Raw genomic sequence first — 23795 nt, 5'->3', positions numbered from 1 at the left:
CCGGAATGTGATTTAAATGAATGCAGATCGTAGTGTACACTTTTTTCTATCTCGCCAGATGATTAGTTCATTATTTTAGTTTACGATTCGCGAGTATTTAGTGATTTAGAATTTGATATGACGAATGCTAGCGCCATGGACGAATTAGCGCATAACCCTAGTGTAGCTAGGGGCGGATACTACAGTTCTCCCCCTTTTAGTTTGAACATATTAACAATCGATTGCAGCAAAACTTCACTACTGCTTAAACTTTAAACAACCGGCAAAACTCGACTGCCGTAAACATTTCAACATGCGGCTAAACTTCACCGTGACCCGTGACCCCGTTACGACCATCCCCGTCACCGTAGATGAAAGAATCCGAAGGAAAACCATAAAAGTCGTCTTCGTCGTCGCTTAACCTAACGTCTTCGTCATCGTCCTCTCTAGCACGCTTTTTTCGCTGGACCCTCTCGCTCCTCCCCAAGAACAAACCTCGGCGCTTTGGGGTGCCCACCAGCTTCAGCTGATTGTGATGAGCGGAGTAAACTCTCCCTCCAACGGAAACCTGAAAAACACGTGAGGAGATACGTCTGAGAAATTTGGCTTCTAACCATCTACGAATATCCGTAGGTCTGAAATTTTTATAATAAACAATATCTCCAGGGCGAAACTTGTCAATCCAGTCATGTTTCTTGGGACTAGGACTATTTACAACACATTTATCCACTTCCTTTGGTTTCGTCGAATGATGCTTAAAACTATTCTTTGGATGGAGTAAATCCAACAGCGTCTTCGGCTTAAAACTAAACAACCTTTCGGAAGGAAACGTATATCCATCCTCCAAACAAGTATTCCGGTAGCCAAACAAGAAGTACGACACCATATCCTCAGTACTTAAACCAGCCAAATCCGGATCTAACAGAAATTTCTTCAAACCTTCCTTCACAACCCTGACCATACGTTCCGCTTGACCGTTGCTCGATGGATTATACGGTGGACTCTTCATCACCTTGACTCCATGCTTCTCGAAGAAATCAATCAACTCTTTCGAGCTAAACGGTGGTCCGCCATCCGTAACAACTACGTCAGGTAACCCAAACCTTGCGAAAACGTTCAAAAACTTGGTCTTGACTTTCCTGGCATCTGTTCCAAACTTCATGTATTCAACTTCAATCCATTTTGAAAAACTATCCACAATGACCAGGAATACCTTCTTGTCGAAGTAGAAGAAGTCTGCATGAATACGTGTAAACGGTTTTGTAGTAGGAATCCAACTAGAATTTGAAACTGGCTTCGTAACTGCATTCATCTGGCAACACACACTGCATGACTTGACGAAACTCTCGATGTCACTGTTCATGCCATACCAGTAAACTGTCCTCCTTGCCATTTGCTTAATCTTGGTGATTCCTGAATGATTCCTGTGCAACAACTTCAACATCTGCTTTTGTATACTAGCAGGAATAAACACACGATCCTGGTACAATAAACAACCATCGACCAGTTCAAGATCTTGATGCTGAGCATAAACATCCAACAAACTACGCTCCAACTTCTTTGGCCAACCATGCTTCATGTAGGAAACGATTCTTTGAATAAACTCATCTTGCTCTGTCTCAGATGCAATCAAAACATGGTCCAAAGGAAACTCATCGTAAACGTTCAAACTCTTGATAAACTCCCGTTGCAACGAAACTGGCACTTCATCAGGCAAAGGAAACCTTGAGCAAAAATCTGCATTGCCCATTTTCGATGACGGTCTGTATACAATGTCAAAGTCGTATATGTTCAGTTCCATTACATATCTTTGCAGACGCGTCACGAACAACGAATTCTTGCCTTCTTTACCAAATATGCCTATCAACGGTTTGTGGTCGGTATACACAGTGAATTTCTTTCCAAACAAAAACTTGTGGAACTTCTTTATGGTACTCACAACGGCCAACGCTTCCAAGTGGGGATTTTTGCGAGTTAGTTAAACTGAAAGAGGTAAAACTAATAGGCCTCTCCTCTCCTTTGATTTCGTGAGCAATCACACCACCTAACCCATAACTGCTAGCATCTGTCACAACAACGACAGGCTTTTGCGGATCAAAAAACTCCAGAAGTTTTGAAGACAACAACGACTGCTTACTTTCTTCAAACACACGACGACACTCATCAGTCCAGACAAACTTAACGTCTTTTTTGAGTAAACCATATAAGCAGCTTAAACGTGAGGATAAATTGGGTATAAAGTTACCGTAGTAATTTATCAAACCCAAAAACGCCTTCAACTCGGTGACATTATTCGGAACCTTGGCTCTACGAATTGTCTCCACCTTTTCTGGACACGGCAACAAACCTTTATCAGTCAACACGTGACCCAGAAATGGCAAACTAGTCACAAACCATTTGCATTTTTGCAAGTTGACTTTAATGTTGAATTTAGAAAGTCTCTAAAACCAAATTAAGCTTTCTTAAACAGTCTTCAAAATCCTCACCAGCTAGCAAAACATCGTCTAAGTAGCAATGAACTCCATCAATGCCTTTCAAAACTTGATCCATGACTCGCTGAAATATAGCAGCACTTGAAGAAGCACCTTGTGGTAAACGATTATACAAAAACAAACCTTTGATTGTATTAATCACCATAATTTTTCTCGACTTTTCCGCCAACAACAACTGTGTATACGCTCCGGTCAGATCCAAGGAACAAAACACTTTAGCACCAGCTAGTGAAGCAAACATATCTTGTGCCAACGGCAGCGGATAGGTGTTTGGAATCACCATCGATCACCATCCTGATTCCGCCATCCTTCTTCACTACAACAATCACCGGTGATGCCCACTCACTTGCATCGATCGGTGTTATGACGCCATCTTTCTGTAAACTCTCTAAATGTTCGACTACTTTGTCTTTTAAACGTAATGGAACGTCATAGGCACGCTTGAAAATCGGTGCTGCTCCTTTTTTCAACACTAGATCTGCCTCAAAACCTTTGATGGGAGTAAACATAGACTTACAAAACACATTGGCAAACTTACTTTTCATATCTTCCACGACACGTTCCTCTGAAGTCGGCAAAGACAGCTGGTTCAGGTTTGCACCACTGCCAAACGTTTTCCTCCATTCAGGGAACAAGATATCCAGCCAATCTCGTCCTAACAACGGTGTAAACGAGCTTCCACAGCGTAAAACAACCAGTTTAACGACCTGACGTCGTCCATTCAAATCAACCGTTACCGGAATCTGTCCTTCAACAACCAAACGACTTCCATTAATCACTGCCAACTTCTTCGTACACTTCTGCAACGGAATATCGGCGAATTCTCCCTCGTACGTCTCTCTACTGACGACGGAAACTGCAGCTCCACAATCTATCTCCATATCAACTCGTACTCCTTCAACCAAAACTGTACGGAAACACGGTTCGTTGATTTTTCCGATGGAAGAGATCAACATACAATCCATCTCCTCATCATCCGAGATAGATCTGTTCAACCGACGACGCAAACTCTTCTGGTACTCTGTCAACTTCGGCTTTGCTGTTGGAGAATCCACAAACTTCACAGATTTCTTAACCTTATCCTTCAAGTCATAGCAGAAGCGACGTGTGTGACCATCTCTGCCACAGTAACTGCAATGAAACTTCTGCGATCGGGATGAAGAACGATGTCCACGATCAAACGAACCAGAACGACTACGGCTCCTAAAACGCTTATTTGGTCCACGACTTCTACCACGGGATCTACTACGTGAAACAACACGCTCTTCTCGCTTACCAAGCCTGTTCAACACACTCACTCGACCGGACTCACGAGAAACCAGCTTTCGATTCACTCCAGCTAGCTCCCTGTTGATGATGATCTTCTCCGCCTTGGCTAGCGTGAGACCTTCCTCATCAAACAAACGTTGTTGAACACCCGGGTCGCGAATGCCACACACAAGCTTGTCGCGGATTGCGATGTCCTTAAATTCGCCAAACTCACACATCTCCGCTTGTAACTTCACCGCGAGAATGAAATCCTCCGCACTTTCGGTAGAACCTTGCATTCGTTGATAAGATTTGTAACGCTGGCTAATCCAATGTGCTTTGCACGCGTGGGTTCGGATCCCATCCTCGTCGCCACTGTAATATATTCGTGGGAGATTGGGTTCTTTAAACTAATTACTAACGAGACTGTGAGACGAGATGCTTCCGACCTTCTTGAAATAAAAAAAATACATATATCAAAACTTTATCAATAAATTGTAATATATCCGCCATCATACATTTCTATCCGGGGTACCCCCTGAGCCCGGCGAAGGTACCCCCAGGGGTACATGTGCCCCAGGTTGAGAACCGTTGATCTATAACATTCCACGTTCTGCTGGGTACCTTGCTGCGGCGCGACCGCCCGCGCTGCGTCTTTCTCCTCCAGAATCTGTCTGCACTCTTCGTCGAAACAATCGTTCCGTCGACTTCGTCTCACATACCCGACTTTGTTCTCCGCTGCGTCGTTAATGGCTGCTTTGACACAGTAGTCCTCAAGAGGGTCCCCATCAAGCTCACCCTTTTCCGGCAATGCTGCCTCGAGATGCTGCGCGTATGCACTGGCGACATAATGTTGCTTCAATCACTCTACTGCGGCGGCCGTTGGTACTAAACATTGTTGATGACGGATAGCATTGGGCGCAGTTTAACCATCACCAGATAGTGGTCAGAATCGATGTTAGAGCTACGATTTGTCCCGACGTCGATAATGTCAGAGAAGTGCCGTTCATCAATCCGAACGTGGTCGATTTGTGATTCTGTCTGCACTGGTGATCTCCAGGTGTGCCGATAGGGAAGGCTGTGTTAAAAGTAGGTGCTGCGTGGGCGGTGGGCGCTGAACTTCCCAATGGCCGGTCTGAACTCCTGCTCTTGGTCAACCTGAGCGTTCAAATCTCCTATGATGATTTTGACGTCGTGACTTGGGCAGCTGTCGTAGAATGCGTCCTTATCATTATCAGTGCTTCCGGAGTGTGGGCTATGGTCGTTGATTATGCTGAAGTTGAAAAACCGGCCTTTGATTCTCAACCTGCGCATTCTCTTGGTCGGCCACCACCTGAAAGCTGTTCCCAGCTCGTGTATGTTGCCGCATCTCTGATAGATGGTATGATTATTACCTTTAACCCTTTATAAGGCAGACGAATCTAAACAATAAATTACCAAAACCAACAATAGGACACAATGTTGACATGGTATTTAAGTCAAATGTATGTTTGTTATACATTAAACAGTTCAGAAACATTGAAAAATTGGTGGCAATATAGTTGCCACTGCCCGCCAAGCGGTAAAACATTGGTGGCAATATAGTTGCCACTGCCCGGCAAGCGGGAAAACAGGCAACAACAAAAATATAAAAAGATTTTTAAAAATTTGGTTTTACGTAGAATCAGTCAAATAAAGGTACGTTACATTTTTTGGTGAAGAGTCCTAGTCAGAAAACGCATAATAAGTGAGAAAAAAAATTTCGTGTTTTTTCTCCCAAGGGGGGACCCTTGGGAAAAAAACACAATTTCGTCAAAAATCCAAAAACCAAATATACAGAAAGGCAAAGCTTTTTCCACGCTAATCACGTAGTTATCTAACACAGAAGATTCAAAATAATTGATACCAACGGGAAAAAATATATCTTTGTCGTTTTTTAACGAATTATAACTGAAAATCCTTCTTCCACTCGAAACTTACGATCTGTTCGTAAAAAACTGTTCTCAAATTGACATTCCATTTTTTTATGACTCAAATTCATCTGGGTGTTACTAGGAAGCAAATAAAGTCACTTCATGTGAAATAATAAGTAGAGCTCTTGTTAATAAATAGAAAAACATATTATTTGTTGGTGGCAATATAGTTGCCACTGCCTTATAAAGGGTTAAACGTTCGCACGCGGACGAAGATCAGCCGCCCCTAACATGGAGAACAGACGCTTAGTCAGGGTTACTGGAAATCGTATCAAGTATCTCGCATTCACTCATACTTTGCGAACGGAATCGGAAAAGAACGATAAATGATGCATCCCGAATGAACCGCACAAAATACATCTTCCCAAAGCTGACGAGTGAATCCTGTATGAATATGTTTCGTATTTATTCGTACTGCATTAGCTTCGGGTTTGATTCATCACCATGTGGTGAGTGACTCCGGTGTGTGTGCAAAAGTGTTGTACTGTTCGTACTGCTTTTTGCATCGGCCTCGATGTATCTCCAGCAGAATTTGGAGATTTGCGATCGGATGCGATGATGAATGGCGATGAGTGGTGATGATGATAGAAAAATTGAATCATCGCAGTCCGCCGGCAAACATTGCAACGGACAGCAAGCGATGCGGGTGGAGAATAATATACCTACCTAGGTATGGGAGGCATGGAGCGAGGTTCAAATGATATCGCTGCTCGTCGTAGTTTACCATAGATTACTGATAGCATGACAAATTGAACATTATTAAATTATTGCTATATGCCTACGTTAGGGTGGCTCAAAAAACACTTTTTCAATTTTTTTGATGGGCCGCCTTCTTATTCGGTTCTATTCAATGCCCTGATGCTCTGGACAAAATTTCAGCCAAATCGGTCAACGTTTGGGCGGTGCTAAACTCGTTGGAAGTTTATATGGAAAAATGTATGCAGAAACATCCTTAAACAGTGATTTGCAGTTGGATGGCACAATTTACGATCAAGTACCATGATACTCATTCAGTTCTTGTAGAATTAAATGCAGAATGTTATGCTGAAAACCGCGAGAAGATTAGAGTTTATTAGGCAAAGATATTAGCATTTTACTGGAGTGTTGTAGCGGTGAATTTATTTCTTTTCAAAGGTAGAAGAAACGAAATTTGCTCAAACCCCACTTCAGAGAAATGCTAATAACTTAACCGGGCAAACTCTAATCTTCTCGCGGTTTTCTGCATAACATTCTGTATGAAATTCTTCAAGATCTGAATGAGTATCATAGTTCTTCATCGTAAGTTGTGCCGTCCAACTGCAATTTACTGTTTTTGGATGTTTCTGCATACATGTTTGCATATAAACTTCCAACAAGTTTAGCACCGTCCAAACGTTGACCAATTTGGCTGAAATTTTGTCCAGAACATCAGGGCATTAAATAGAACCGAATAAGAGGGCGGCCCATCAAAAAAATTGAAAAAAGTTTTTCCCATACTAATTTGAGCCACCCTAGCCTACGTGTTTATGTAAGTTTCTATTGATATTGTTATGCGGATATATTTAATACTGGTAAACATGGCTTAGCATTTCTTATGAAGAACAAAACCAGAGTGTACTATGCATCATCTTACCACATTGGTTTATGTGATTAGCACTGTTCAAAGAATTTATTCATTATAATGCATTGAAGAAGTTATGAATTGGGGTAAAACATTGCCCAAGATTTCAACGTGATAGCAAAAATTCATGTTCCAATAGGTTTTCGATATGTTGGCATCAAACGGAAGTCTTAGATTTCTAAAATAGGGCGCGGAGTGCTTCTTCCAATTTGTCTTCAGGGAACCTGTACTAAAACGGTGGTGCTGTTTGAAAGAGATGGCGCCACAACATTTAAAGTATAATTTTTTTTTTTTTTTTTTTTTTTTTTATTTCTTTATTAAAGTGTTTTTTTAATTTTAAAATTAAGTTCAACACTAAAAGTATAAATAGTTTCCTTGTTTGGACAAATCACCCATTCTCACCATGCGTAGTTCTCACCAACTACGCATCTCATCGATATAAAATACGGATAAAAAATGCTTGGAATATTTAATAGGTTTCAGTTCAAAACAATAAAAGAGCTTTCATTCTGTCTCCATATTAAACTCTAGTTATTTACTTTAAATTTCTTCAAGGCTGTTCTCCACCTCGTGTGTGTGGAAGGAACATAGAAAATCTACTATATTGAACAGCAGATACAGCTAGTGTTTATGCTGAAGCTGAACCACATTGATACAAATACGCAACAACATAACACCATCTGTCACCTGGTAATGTACAGCAGAATTTTTACTAGAATGCAACTGACGACGTTCTATAGTGACAGTCTTATGAGACATTCAATGACCTCAAAGACTTTTTTACTCAAGTCAAATATCAGTAGCGAACCAACATGTATTCCTCAAATAACTTAACCTGCATTCAACAAAATGATTTCCGCTCATTTTTTGAGGCGGAACAGGACATTTTTTTGAGACAGCCTTCACAAAACCAAAAATCTATTTGGTTTGTAAGAACAGATAAGAACCATTATTATGGAAGTAAGTTTAGTCTGCAATTCAATAATTTAACGGCGCTAGTGTATATGCACTGATGGAGCTAGGGCGTGATGGGGCACGTGACCCACCAAATTGAATGTTTTTTTCTGAGATTTAATTATATACGCAATTTTGATAATATTTCTTCGAATTATTTTCTGAAGAAATTCCAGTAATTTCCAAGAAATTTCTAGAACAATTCATCAAGAAGTTTTCTGGAAGTTCACCAAATACAAATACTAAATTAATTGAAAGAATCCAAAAGCATTTATAAAGAAATTTCAGAAAGGATTCCTAAATAAATTTTCATCGAAACTCCTGTACTTCCCCACTCACATAACAATAAAATTTCACTTTTCATCACTTTTGAGTTAACCCAACCCGGGCAGAAGCCATGAGCAGAATAATAAAACATGATGTGGACTTAATTGATATGAGAGATAAAAGAACAGGCAAATATATCAAAAATTACAAATATCATTAAAATATCAACATATGGGTCATTCCATACCAAGTGACCGAACCACTTGTAATCGACTTACACCGATTTTTATCAAATTTTGTGGATTTATTTATCTACCGATTATATGGAAAAATCCAAATTTATTTGATGATTTGACAAACCGAGCACCCCCCGTTTTTGACGATTTGTAAAAACCATATTTTTGAACGACTCATATCTCGGACAGTTTTAAAGCTACAAATAACTTCTTTTTATGCATTTTGAAGAGAATTCTTCAAACTTTTTGAGAAAAATATCGATTTTCAGTAGAAGTGTTGCCATCTGTATTGTTTTTGCGTTTTAAATATAAAATGGTATTTTTCTGCCAATGAGTATATTTTTATTTGAAAAATAACACCAGCATCGTGTTCTCCAGAGAATTTTGCATAAGAAACACTCGAAACCCCAAGGTATTATGAGCCGTTCTCGAGTTATAGAGTTTTGAATGTTATATGATTCATATGGAACTTATCAATCACATAAGATTTTGTTATGCATACCTAACCTTTACCCTTTTTGCTAGAGTGTTTTTATGGAATTGCCAAGAATTCAAAGATATTGTTTTCTTAAAAGAAATTGTAAAACGTGTAACTTTGAATAGAAAATAATGTACTTGGCAACGTAGTCACTATGGAAGAAATAGCTTTTCTGTATTGTTGTAAAGCGTACTATTAAACTATTACTCACATAGGTACTATAGTATTTCACCTGCTATGGACAATTTTTTTTTGAAATTTTATAATTCATTAATTAATTTCAAAAGCTTTCGGCTCAAATGCTGTTAAGCGTTACGGAGCTGAAATCTTTTTTATACTATTTTATTCTTACCAAATAACGTTAGATTAAGTGAACCTAAAAACACGTGTTTTAATCATAGAAACAAACATTTTCTTAAAAACAGCAAAAGAAAGACATACGAGAGGCAATTACGACAGAAGAAACGATATGATTATCTAAAACCCTGATTAATTTACCTTGCGGGAATGGTGCATTTTGAAAATAGTATTTTGACCATATGTTTAATTCAAATAGGAAACAATGGGACAGGATTTCCCGTAAAATGCAACATGTTGTGAGCAAATCGGTTAAGGGCAAGTGCCTAAAAAGTGGGTGAAACTTTTCTGCGCACACGCAAAGACATCACCTTAATTTGTCGAGCTGAGTCGATTGGTATACAATACTATGGAGAAAGGGAAAAATAAAGTAGCTCATAAGGAAGTAGACTTTCACTATGTTATTGTGGAAAAATAGTGTATGAAAAGGCAAATCATTATGTAAATGATACTTGTACGTACAGAAGGAGAGGGTAAGTGATTTGTGACTATTTGTGACAAGTGGGTGGTAAGAGGGTTGAAATTGGCAAAGAACGTTGGATGCTATTTTCAAACGAATTTTGTAATTATACACAAGGCAGAAGAAAAGCTTATTTAATATCAATACTAGTCAAGGGGCCCTCCTTTGCCGTGTGGTAAGACGGACGCGCGGCTACAAATCAATACCATATCAGGCTTAGAAACCTCGTAGTTAATAACTGTGGAAGTGCTCAATGAACACTTAGCTGCGAGGCGGCTCTGTCCCAGTGTGGGGATGTAATGCCAATAAGAAGAAGAAGTCAATACTAGTCAACCAGAGGAGAATTATCCACGAAAAGTTTTTATCTTACTATCACGGCAATAAAACCCACACTTCACAGCACGCAAATGTGATTTTACGACAGCCATGAGCTCTCATTCACTCACCAAGCAATCGAAAATTGTCATCTGTGCATGTATATTATCAAAATATGAAAATAGTAGACCAAAACTAAACATCATAAAAATGGTCTTCTTTGAGATAATGGTTTTATTTTCTGTATTTTGAAAATAATTGGATAATATTTGCTATTCATTTTTTTTGTATTTATTGCATTTTTAACTCCTAGATAATTCAAAATTGTTTATTCTGCCAGCACTGCCAAACTACAATCATTCAATTGAGCAATATTTCAAAAAAATTAATCTTCTAGGGCTGAGGAACAAATTGTAGTTATCCGGATTAATTTTCAAAGGAAAATTTCGGAATGAGAAATGATTTTGTCGTCTAACAACCACAGTTCGCCAGATAGTGTTGGCAGAAACATTGATTTTTTGCATATGATTTCAATAATAAATCTTCGAAGCGTTGTAATATTTCCAGCAATGCTTATTCTTCAGCAAACTCTTTCAGCATTTTTCAGACAATATGGTAACGTATTAAGTCAAATGATTAAATTAACGATAAAATAAAGCCTCTAGGAACAAAAATGCAAAAAAAAAATCCATACTGATCTTCATAAAAATTCCAATCGCGATGCGGAAAGTGGGGGAGCAACCAATCGAGCTGTGTATGTGTGTATGTGTCAATGCAAATGTGTGTGTATGTTCGGAAATTAGTAAAAATTTTCAATGTTCACAGTGAAAAAAGGACTTTTTATTTTTAAAATCTTTTATCTCAAGATCTGAACATAATACCTCGGGGTTTCAAGTGTTTCCAATGTAAAAATGGCCAAAGAATACGTTGGTGAGGTCATTTTTTAAATCAAAATATACTCATTGGGTAAAAAATGCATTTTTCGAACAAAAACTTGAAAATTGTTCATTTGGCAACACTGCACATCAAAAAATATTTTTTTATAAATTCCTTGAAAAATCTTCTTTCGAATGGTTACCTTAAATTGATTATAGACCTCACAGTTCCAGAGATATTAACAAATCAAAATGATGAGTTTCATACATTTGTTCGAAAAGGGGGATGGTCGTATTAATCGTGGGGAGGTCCAATCACTACGAAATTTGGGATTTTGAAGTATAACCCATACATAAACATTTGGTCAAAATTCCATGTAATTCTAAGAAAGTCGATTGCACGTTTGCATTTTTTCTCGGTCACTTCATATGGAATGACCCATATGCTATGAATAAGAACCTATAAGAACTAATGGCACATGATATTGATCACTTATTACAAATAGCATAACTTGGTCTTCTCATGATTTTTTTGGTGTAAAATATTGATATTATCGTCTGATCTTTTATCTCTCATATCAATCATGTCCATATCTTATTGTGCTATCCTATCAACATTTGATATTATCGAACTATTATCGTCTACTCGGGAATGGATAGTGGTGATCTTGTATGTCCAAAAATACAAAGTCATGTGCGTTCAATATTGAAAGTACTCGCATAATAGTTCCATTAAGAATTTGCACAACCTGACTGCACAGAACCAAACACTGTTTAACCCTAACTAAATTGTTTCACGGTAATCTATCGAATGATGAACTACTCAGCAAAATTTTAATAACATCTAATGTAAAACATCATTATTAGATTTTTTGAAACTTTATATGAAACTTTATAAGAAAAGCAGCTCTATCCGCAGCACCCAGCGTAAAACCTAATTTTTAAAAATATTTTATTTATTTTTGTTGTTGCTGAAATTGCGCTTGCAAGGCAGTGGCAAATATATTGCCACAAATTTTCCAATGTTTCTGAACTGTTTAATGTATAACAAACATTTATTCGAGTTTAATACCATGTAAATATTGCGTCTTATTGTTGTTTTTGTTAATTTATTGTTTAGATTCGTCTGACTTTCAAAGAGTAAAATCGTATAAGTTTCGACCCCATTACGTTGTCGCACATACGCTACCGCTGTCAAGCGGATGCATCCCTGAACTCATCTTCAACTAAAAGCCCTAGATCTCCCAAATAACTTTAATGAAGACTGTAAGCGTCTATCTTTTATGTTTGAAGCGATATAACAATAATTAACGTCTGAATGTACTAAATACAAAGCTCGTGGGCTCGCGCTTCAAATGTTCCGAAAGGCTAAAGCAGAACGTCTAGGTTTATATCCATAAGAGAATCCTGTGTAACGCTCCCTACAACTTCCAATCATACCCAATCATCATCACTCGCGATGCGTTTTGGCGATCCATCGCTCGTGATGCAGTCAACAAGGAATCCGATGAACACTTTATACGCAAAGCAAGAATCCGTGCAGATACGAATAACTGGTGAGTGCCGTTTGCTTCCAATTTGCAGATACTGGTAACTCAGTGATTGGCAAAAGCACGGATGAAAAGGGAAGCCCAAAATGTATGGTTTGGTTCATTGCGTATCGTGTTCTCACGCGTGACGAATACACACGAACAAAAGCTGTGGTATTCATAACCGAGCGGCATCTCAAGCGAAAGATGATGCTATGTAGGAATCAGTAACCCTGCGCTTAGTAAGATTTGCACCTCCAGAGAGGAATGTATGTAAACCATCACAAAGTCTCGTAGAGTCTCGCGCATTTGAGTACCCTCATGCAGCATGGTAAGAAAATTTCGAAGAGCGGGAAATGTGTGACAGCTAAGTAACTGCAAAATAATATGGCTCATGAGAGTCTTTTCAAACTATTCCTCTACTCGCTTGAGAGCAGAAAAGCCGCTCTATCAGCAGCACCCAGATATATACGTTAAGTATTCACCGTAACTGGAGAGAGGAAGGTGTTGATGTAGTACTTACGTAACGAGAGGCCACCGACTTAGCGACACCCTCATGAGTACCACGGAGTTGGATAATGAGGAAGGTAATCGTTGGATCAGGTTTTGCCTGTAGCTGGCAATGTAACCGTGATAGATCTTACCCCGTAACACACCACGTAAAGGTGTCTACCCAGCATTACGGGTCTACTAATGACATAGACCATATTGCTCCAAAAAGTAAAAAACTAGTTGCATTAGTGAGAACGAGAGCTCGAAATATCTTTTAATGTTTTTTGGGGCGAGTCGCTTGGCTAGTCGCTATTGATTTGAAGTTCTCGTCCGAATGCAATTATTTAATTTTAAAAATCCATATTGCTTGTTAAATGAGTGCCAAAAACAGATCGCATGGAGTAATATTTATGAAAAAAAAATTAAATAATAGCTGAAAAACATGTTGTGCAAAATCCTCAAAACAATGGCAAGTAATAATTCATAGAACAAAATTCGAAACATTCTCGAATATTCGATGCTTTATACAAGCACAGACAAACAGACATAACACTCGTAAAATTTGCATCGTTCACTGATTTGCTGGTCAATTCAAATAATTATTAGTTGGCCAATCGATCACTCGTGGCGCGCGCATCGTTTTTGCTCGAGTTTGACGTTTGCTCACTATCGCCATCTGGTTCGTGATTTGCTCAACTAACTGAAATCAAGGGATGTCGTTAGTGTTTGAACGACGATGAATTTGATTAGTAAATGATCAATGTGTTATGTCTGTTTGTCTGTGATACAAGTAAAAATTTTTTAGGCCATATGTAACCATAAAAAAAAGTAGATTATTAAAAAAATGGAATTTTTCAATAAACAAAGTGTATTTATTATTATCGGCTATGATCAGTTATCAATGAATAATCATGATGATTTGGTTGGGGGATTTGAAAAGAATGAAGGAATTACAATTGGTTCACAGATTTTTTTTTCACCATTGAGCACGCGTGTTAGCAAAAAGAAGCGACGAGATTGGTGCTGTATTTCTTTGTTTTGCGATTAGATGAATATATGTTCAGTGGGGCCCTCCTTAGCCGTGCGGTAAGACGCGCGGCTACAAAGCAAAACCATGCTGAGGGTGGCTGGGTTCGATTCCCGGTGCCGGTCTAGGCAATTTTCGGATTGGAAATTGTCTCGACTTCCCTGGGCATAAAAGTATCATCGTGTTAGCCTCATGATATACGAATGCGAAAATGGTAACCTGGCTAAGAAACCTCGCAGTTAATAACTGTGGAAGAGCTTAATGAACACTAAGCTGCGAGGCGGCTCTGTCCCAGTGTGGGGATGTAATACCAATAAGAAGAAGAAGATGTTCAGTGACATGGAAAACGGAGTTAACCCTCTGCTTGCACAAGTAAATCAGTAGATGAAATTAAAGTTTCAGCTGGAAGGGATATCACAAAAAGTACCTAATCGCTTGACAGCGAAACATGCGACCGGTTGCGATCGACGCACACTTCGATCTCAGTTGATTAATGAATGCATGTATTAGATCTAAACCAACATTTGAAAAGGGCGTAACAGCCAAAATTTATTTCTTCTGATTCCTCGTCTGCATATATAGCTATGTATGTAGACGAGGAATCAGAAGAAATAAATTTTGGCTGTTACGCCTTTTTCAAATGTTGGTCTAGAGATAATTAGCAAATAAAATTAGTTAATAAAAAAAATGTCCCACAACAGTTTAGAAAGACTTGATTTGATAAAGTAGGCCTTTTTCCGTACAACTGCGCACCTCTCTAGGGTTATGCGCTAATTCGTCCATGGCGCTAGTATCCGTCATATCAAATTCTAAATCACTAAATACTCGCGAATCGTAAACTAACATAATAAACTAATCATCCGATGAGATAGAAAAAAGTGTACACTACGATCTGCATTCATTTAAATTACATTCCGGTGTTACTTACTTGAAATACAGTTAAATTTAACTTTGCGACTGTGACTTTTTGCACAATTTCCTACGTTTTCCGTGCGACGAAGGAAAATCCAGTTCGTTCACTGCTGTAAAAGACGCGCAACACCGTCACCAAAATCAACGTAATTCACTGATTTTCACCGCACTTTTTCACATAAATTTCTCACTGCGCACTTAATAAAAGCAATGTTTATTGCTGAAGTGAAAACTAATTGAAAAATAACTACCGGAAGGTGTTTAAATGATCTGTTTTTTCAAACTTTAGAGCGTTTGAAATTTATTTTCTTCGTCGCCTTGTTTATAGTCGACGCGTTGCCAAACTGGCGGTTTGAACTGAAATAATCTTATGTTACACATCTGATAATACATCATGCAGCCAATAAAAGTAGGTTTTTCAATTATTTTCCGCTAGCGTAATAAAAGTAAAGTCTTCCGAATAAATATTTTTCATGCACATTCGTCATTCATACAAAAAATTTCTACTATTCCAAAAGTTTGAAACAGGAGAAATAATTTCATAATAGAAATTTGCTGGCAGCATTACCCATGTACATGTTAAGCATGTGTGTTAGTTGTTCGACAGACTGAGGCATTTAACTGAATGGCAGCACAATCAGAACCATTGTTATGCGGTCGAAATGGGATTGCACTAGGAAATTTTTGGTTAACTATAACCGAAATAAACTTTCAAATTTGACTTTCAAAATTGACCGAAATGATAGTTATTCTGCATGAAGTCACAGATAAGTCATCCAGTTATCCAAAAAATGGCTTGAGCTCAGGAACAAAGATTTGCAGTCCTGTTTTAAGTATGGTACATGTTCCTTGTGATACAGAGAAAGGATACGTAGATGATCAATTTTCCAATTTCCAATATGGAACATGCTCTCTGTAGTACAAATAACAGAATGTGTTCACAGCATATGTTCTTGGTCATCCAATAAATCTCTGGAGTAAGGCCTTTCGATCTACACGCGTAACTGAAGATCAGTTTTCCGGTTTCAGATATGGTACATGCTCTCTGTAGTACAAATAACAGAATGTGTTCACAGCATATATTCTTGGTCATCCAAGAAATCCCTGGAGTAAGGCCTTTCGATCTACACGCGTAACTGAAGATCAATTTTCCGGTTTCAAATATGGTACATGCTCTCTGTAGTACAAAGAACAGAATGCGTTCACAGCATATGTTCTTGGTCATCCAATCAATCTCTGGAGTAAGGCCTTTCGATCTACACGCGTAACTGAAGATCAGTTTTCCGGTTTCAGATATGGTACATGCTCTCTGTAGTACAAATAACAGAATGTGTTCACAGCATATGTTCTTGGTCATCCAAGAAATCTCTGGAGTAAGGCCTTTCGATCTACACGCGTAACTGAAGATCAGTTTTCCGGTTTCAAATATGGTACATGCTCTCTGTAGTACGAAGAACAGAGTGCGTTCACAGCATATGTTCTTGGTCATCCAATAAATCTCTGGAGTAAGGCCTTTCGATCTACACGCGTAACTGAAGATCAGTTTTCCGGTTTCAAATATGGTACATGCTCTCTGTAGTACAAAGAACAGAATGTGTTCACAGCATATGTTCTTGGTCATCCAAGAAATCCCTGGAGTAAGGCCTTTCGATCTACACGCGTAACTGAAGATCAATTTTCCGGTTTCAAATATGGTACATGCTCTCTGTAGTACAAAGAACAGAATGCGTTCACAGCATATGTTCTTGGTCATCCAATAAATCTCTGGAGTAAGGCCTTTCGATCTACACGCGTAACTGAAGATCAGTTTTCCGGTTTCAAATATGGTACATGCTCTCTGTAGTACAAATAACAGAATGTGTTCACAGCATATGTTCTTGGTCATCCAAGAAATCCCTGGAGTAAGGCCTTTTGATCTACACGCGTAACTAAAGATCAATTTTCCGGTTTCAAATATGGTACATGTTCTCTAAAGTACAAAGAACAGAATGCGTTCACAACATATGTTCTTGGTCATCCAAGAAATCCCTGGAGTAAGGCCTTTCGATCTACACACGTAACTAAAGATTAGTTTTCCGGTTTCAAATATGGTACATGCTTTCTGTAGTACAAAGAACAGAATGTGTTCACAGCATACAGGGGTTAGACAAAAAGGTTGAGATAGGCAAAATTTTGTCGAAGTTCAAATAAGCATAACTTTGCGTAGAAAAACCCGATTTCGATGAAATTGGGACCATTGGACGCGCAAAATCTTCTATAGTATATTATCTTCATGCAAAACCTGAGTTAGGTTCTTGGCCACCGGAGGCTTTCCGGGTTTTCTGAGGGTATGTTAAAATTGCATTTTTTCTTCTGCTTGTCAATTTTTGTGACGTTTACTGACATCTTGTTTTATACTTTCCCCAGAAACTAGAACTAATATGCTGATCAATGCTGGGTGCAGATCCAAAATCCATTAGGTATACGCAGAGATATGCCCATTTTCGTGAAAACGGTACGGGATTGGCCATACACCCTGAATAAATATCACTTCCGCAGAACATCCGGAACCTGTTACAAATTGGCCAGTGAGTTTGACAGTCTTCAAAATATCTTTAATAAAGATCCTATATTCATCGTCTTGAGAAAACATGAATTTTGACACCCATATATGCATGGTTCCAGATGGTGCCAAAACCGGCTGTATCGGGAAGGGCCTTGGAACCTGCTATAAGGGTGGCAGTGATCACTATCATTTTGGAAATGTTTCTGTAATCATCGTCTCGCAAAGCCATGAAGTTAGATACTCATATTTGCATTATTCCGATCTGTTATAATTTCATCATGTTCCCAGAACCGTTTTTACGGAAATGGCCATATCTCTGCGTAGTTTTGATGGATTCACGATATACAGCCACCATTGGTCGGCATATTAGTTCTAGTTTTTGGACAAAGCATGAAACATGATGAAAGTTAACGTCATATAAATTGACAAGCAGTGGAAAAATGCACCTTGAACGTACCCTCGGAAAACCCGGAACATCTCCGGTTGGCGGGGACCAATCTCAGGTTTTGCATAAGGATAGTAAACTAGAAGAGTTTCCGCGTCCGATGGTTCCAATTTTATCACTTGAACTTCGGCAAAAATTTGCCTATCTTAACATTTTTGTCTAACCCCTGTTAGTTCTTGGTCATCCAAGAAATTCCTAGAGTACGGCCTTTCGATCTAAACGCGGAACTAAAGATCAATTTTCCGGTTTCAAACATGGTGCATGCTCTCTTCATAATGGGTACATTACATATTCAGAACAGGCTTTTGGATCATTGGTTACGCGTGTCGATCTGAAGGCCTCCACTTTAGGTATTTCTTGGATATCCGCGAACGGCTTTCATACGCAGGTTCTATCATATGTACCACAATGGGTACACTACATTTAAAAAACAAGTCTGTAGATCATTGGTTACGCGTGTAGACCTGAAGGCCTGTACCTCAGGGATCTCTTGGATAACCGAGAAGACTTTCCATACGCATATTATATCATATGTACCTCAACGGGTACATTACATTTCCAAACAGGCTTGTAGATTATTGGCTATGCCTGTAGACCTGATGGCCTTCACTTCAGGGATTTCTCGGATAACCGTGAAGATCTTCCATACGCACATTTTATCATATGTACCACAACGGGTACATCACATTTACAAAACAGGCCTGTAGATCATTGGTTATGCCTGTAGACCTGATGGCCTTCACTTCAGGGATTTCATGTATAATCGTGAAGATCTTCCTTATGCAGATTCTATCATATGTACCACAATGGGTACATTACATTTACAAAACAGGCCTGAAGATCATTGGTTACGCGTGTCGACCTGAAGGCCTTTACTTCCGGCATTTCTTGGATAACCGTGAAGATCTGCCATACGCAGGTTCTATCATATGTACCACAATGGGTACATTACATTTACAAAACAGGCCTGTAGATCATTGGTTACGCGTGTAGACCTTAAGACCTTTACTTCAGGGATCTCTTGGATAATCGTGAAGACTTTCCATACGCATATTAAATCATATGTAACTCAACGGGTACATTACATTTACAAAACAGGCTTGTAGATCATTGGCTATGCCTGTAGACCTGATGGCCTTCACTTCAGGGATTTCTTGGATAATCGTGAAGATCTTCCATATGCAGATTCTATCATATGTACCACAATGGGCACATTACATTTACAAAATAGGCTTGTAGATCATTGGCTATGCCTGTAGACCTGATGGCCTTCACTTCAGGGATTTTTTGGATCACCGTGAAGATCTTCCATATGCAGATTCTATCACATGCACCACAATGGGTACATTACATTTACAAAACAGGCCTGTAGATCATTGGCTATGCCTGTAGACCTGATGGCCTTCACTTCAGGGATTTCTTGGATAACCGTGAAGATCTTCCATATGCAGATTTTATCAAATGTACCACAATGGGTACATTACATTTATAAAACAGGCCTGTAGATCATTGGTTACGCGTGTAGATCTGAAGGCCTTCACTTCAGGGATCTCTTGGATAACCGTGAAGATCTTCCATATACACAATATATCATATGTACCACAGCGGGTACATTACATTTACAAAACAGGCCTATAGATCATTAGTTATGCCTGAAGACCTGATGACTTTCACTTCAGGGATTTCTTGGATAACCACGAAGATTTTCCATATGCAGGTTCTGTTATTTGTACCACAATGGGTACATTACATTTACAAAACAGGCCTGAAGATCATTGGTTACGCAGTTGTGGTCGAAATACGTATCTGCAAAGATATCGAAAATAATTGGTGGAATTAAATGGAGAGTACTTAACTCGTCTTAGACGGTTAAATTTTTTGTTATTTTCATTTAACACGGTATGATACCGCATAAAAAACAAATTTGGTGTACTTGTAGAAATCGCACACCAATACCAACAGATTTGTTTGACAGCAATCCATCGAATTTTAGACTGGACGAATGAAAATTCTCATGGACGGAAACAGATTTTCACAAGACAAATTTAAAAATTTTGAAGGGTGTTTTTGTTTGCCGATTCTCAATAAACTATGATTTGTTCAATGCGCTAATAGTACACAATGAAAACTAGGAACTCTAAAATACGTGTTACATACAACTTAGTCAGAGTAAGTAGTTGAGATAGCGTATAAATTAGATTTGAAAACCAGGCACTACCAACTACGACGGGAATTAGCTCACTACCCTACCATAAATATGATTCAACTTATTTTTTATACTTTCCATTTCGGTCATTTTTGACCAAGATAATATTGTATTGGGATTTATAAAACGAGCTCAAGTCTCAACAGCTGATTCTGTATCTTTGTGAAAAAAAAAATGCAAAAAAGGTAGGGAAACCAAACACGAGATGCAGGTAAATATAATAAGTTATGCCTACTAATTACAAGACTTCAAACAAGATAAGCTTGAGCGAGCCTTATTTTGCATGAGCTATTGTACTGTGTGAAGATTTATAGGTACCACAACAGAACATATTTTATAAGATTCTTTCTGTTTGATCTAGGTTAGTTAAACTTAGTGATAACGTGGATTATTTGACATAAGGAAGGTCACACATTTTAAAAGAACTTAGAAATTTAAGTCATCGGATTTCGTATCTGCCGTGTATGTGAAATAATTGTGTATGTGTATGTGAAATAATTCCCTATTATGCTTCCACTGACTTAGATTAAGTACTCACTCAAGTAACAGTGCCATATCCTTTCGCGGGAACCGCTCTCCACAGAAAACTTGAAAATACACATTGCCCAGCAGTCCGTAAAACGCGTCTGGGCAATTCACATAACCGTCCTTTGCGAACAACCGTTCATGATCATATTTCGCCCCATATCGAAGCACATCCAGCAGCGTCATCATTTCGTTCCGCGTTTCCGCTTCCAATTCTTCGAAACGCCTTCCGAAACCATAGTCCCGCAAATGCCTCAGCACAAATCGCCGCTGCTCCTTCCAGTGTGGCCCTTGCGTGAAAAATATGCCCCGCCTGCGAAAGTTCCGCTCCCGCAGGCGCGCCAGAAACAGATCCGAACGGCCATCGAATTCCGTCCGGGACAGGACTTCCTTTGCGATAGCCAAATCGTTCACCACAATCGAGGGATAGTCTCCCAAATATATGCCCAGGATCTTGGTCCGGTAGAGCTGACTCAGCCGCAGGGCGGCTTTGTGCAGGTGCCGATAGTTGATCATCAGCATGATCAGATAGCTTCCGAGCAGCGGAAGCCGGGGTGGACCGCTGGGAAAGTTTGGTGGTCGATCGAACATGAACCGAAAACAGCGATAGATCAGTAGCCCGGTGGCCACGGCCCACAGGAGGTTGCTCGGATTGAGCAGCATTGTTGCTGCTTTTAGAATCAGCACGCGCGACTGTCGTTTGAATAGCGATTAGAGACTAAACCTGTTCCGCAGCTACCGCATTTATTTTATAGCCGGTGTTTGCAACTGTTTGTAACAAGCGGCCCATCAGTAGATCTCATTATTGAATGGTTTTTGCGTGTCTCGGGTAATCGCAGTTTGTATTGAGATTAGGAAGCAGAGATCTATCCTGCTATTTGTTGCACCCAACGCCACTTGCCTAATGGACAACCAGGGCAGTTTGTCTTTATGACGTCTTCTGTTTACTTTATGTCAACAGGCGCAAAAGTTATGTGAAGAGCCAGGTAAAAGTTTCTTCTTGATTCTGGGTGAGCTGCTTTCGGGTGTTTGTTCTGTAGTGTCCATTCGGGAATGTCTCCAACGGTGACCAACCACAGAGGTATAAAATAAATTAACTTTATGAAATGACAGATTATGATCGGTAAACTATAGAGTTATAGAGGTTTGTGACATCTTTGATCTCCAAAACTTATTCATTTGGACTTTTTTTTTCGAAAAAAAATCTAAAAAAATTTGCAGGGAAATTCTCATGAATTTCTTCGGAATTGTCATCTATATATGCCTGTGAAATGGAAACTGGCTGTAAAAAACCTGAATAAGACCAATAATTTCTCCTGAATTTGTCATGGAAAATTGTTGAGAATTTCATCGAAAAACTCGTAGGGGAAATGACGGCTTTAGCAGGTTTTGTTCTATTATTGTCATTTATGAAATTTGATCACAACATTCTTTAATATGCAAAGAATATTTGCGCCAAATTTGAGCGTAATTATATATAGATATATATATAGGCGGCGCACAACTGTCATTTTTATTTTTTCACGCATGCTGCGACGCAGCAAAACTAAATCAACCAAAATGACAGTTATGCGCCGCCTCCGTATCGAGTGGTGTGCCCCCGAAAACGCGAGCACTTTGAAACATGGATTCCGTCAGGAGTGACAATAGAGGTAATAAACTATAGAGGACGCTTGTCGCTGTCGTCACTGGCGAAACATCTTTTGCTGGCGAGGATAGGGCACTAAATGTCAACAAAGGAAAAATCGGAACGTTTTGACAGATAGGTACCCAACATGTTTGGGGACGATAACAAAGGGAACCGCAGCGACAATCGTCCTCTATAGTTTATTACCTCTATTGGAGTGACCTTTGGCTGTTCCTCCACGTTCCTTCCTAGACGCATGTACAAAAAATCTTCTCAGAAAAGCAAAAACGTAAAAATTTATACACGGACATTTTCAAGTACCCATTAATGGGTATTCTCGTACCCATTTTGAAGGAAAGCGGCATAACTCATTTAATGAGTAAATCGCGTTTATCCATTAATGGGTAAGCTCATCAAACTTCACTAAATGGGTATTTTTCACTCTTGGCATTTTCGATCAGAAATGGGTAAAAAATCCTTATTATTCATAAACAAAAGGTTCAGGTTCGGATATAGAAATCAAAAATACATTAATTGAATCAAAGTCGAATAAAGTATCTGTTATCATAAATTATTATATTTATTCCATCAATTTTCATCGTATTTGGACAACAAAAACACTTTCAAATGGGTACAGCCGTTTCCGAAACATGCAAAAAATTTGATTTCAGGAAACGACTATTTGGTCGCTTCGAAACGATGATTCCTGTGGAAATATTTTCTGCAGCCGCTGATGCTTAGTTCTGCTGCTACTGTCACAGTTGGTCAACAAATTCACTCTAAGATAATGAAATTAGAAAGAATATTGATTGTATTCACTTACTGCACGGATAACAGCGGGAGGATAATAAATAATTCAGAATTGAAAACATTCAGAACTTACCTCGAATACTACGAAAATACGACACATCGTTGCTTCTCCATTAAAATCGTAATTTATTATCTTATTTTCTATCGATAAACTCGAGGATAAACTTATTGTGACGCCGGTGACTTACGGATTTTTCGGATGTAGAAAACATACACTGTAGAACTGTGGTCTAGAACTAACTTTATTACTAATGCTAAGCCGTATATATAAATGAATGTACAATATATTCTACCTGATTTTGACTCATTATCTTTTGGGTCCCTTTCTTATTATCTCTACTTTGTTATCGCCGCCACTATCGGTGCGTCACTATTTTGTTACAATTTATGGGTCTCTTTCTTGGTCCTTCGTAGAAGATTAGTTTATGACATAATTGTCTCGGGTAGCAGAGAATTATCAACTA

At 38.9% G+C, this 23795-nt stretch overlaps 1 protein-coding gene across 1 annotated transcript in view; it reads right to left on the bottom strand.

Moving 5' to 3' along the window:
* The window catches only part of LOC134202111 (probable cytochrome P450 304a1), a gene marked incomplete at its 3' end in the record, with an annotated part of 29843 nt that extends 8244 nt beyond the window's left edge, over window positions 1–21599 (bottom strand). The window contains exon 1 of the mRNA XM_062677183.1: window positions 20908–21599. Coding sequence (XP_062533167.1) covers window positions 20908–21557 — 650 coding nt within the window. The remainder of the gene's footprint in view (window positions 1–20907) is intronic.
* Between the last annotated feature and the right edge of the window lie 2196 nt (window positions 21600–23795).

This window comes from Armigeres subalbatus, unplaced genomic scaffold (genome assembly GCF_024139115.2).
Source record: "Armigeres subalbatus isolate Guangzhou_Male unplaced genomic scaffold, GZ_Asu_2 Contig1017, whole genome shotgun sequence".
Classification (NCBI taxonomy): domain Eukaryota; kingdom Metazoa; phylum Arthropoda; class Insecta; order Diptera; family Culicidae; genus Armigeres; species Armigeres subalbatus.
The sequence above is the reverse complement of the archived record's forward strand: the minus strand, read 5'-3'. Positions and strand labels throughout refer to the sequence as shown.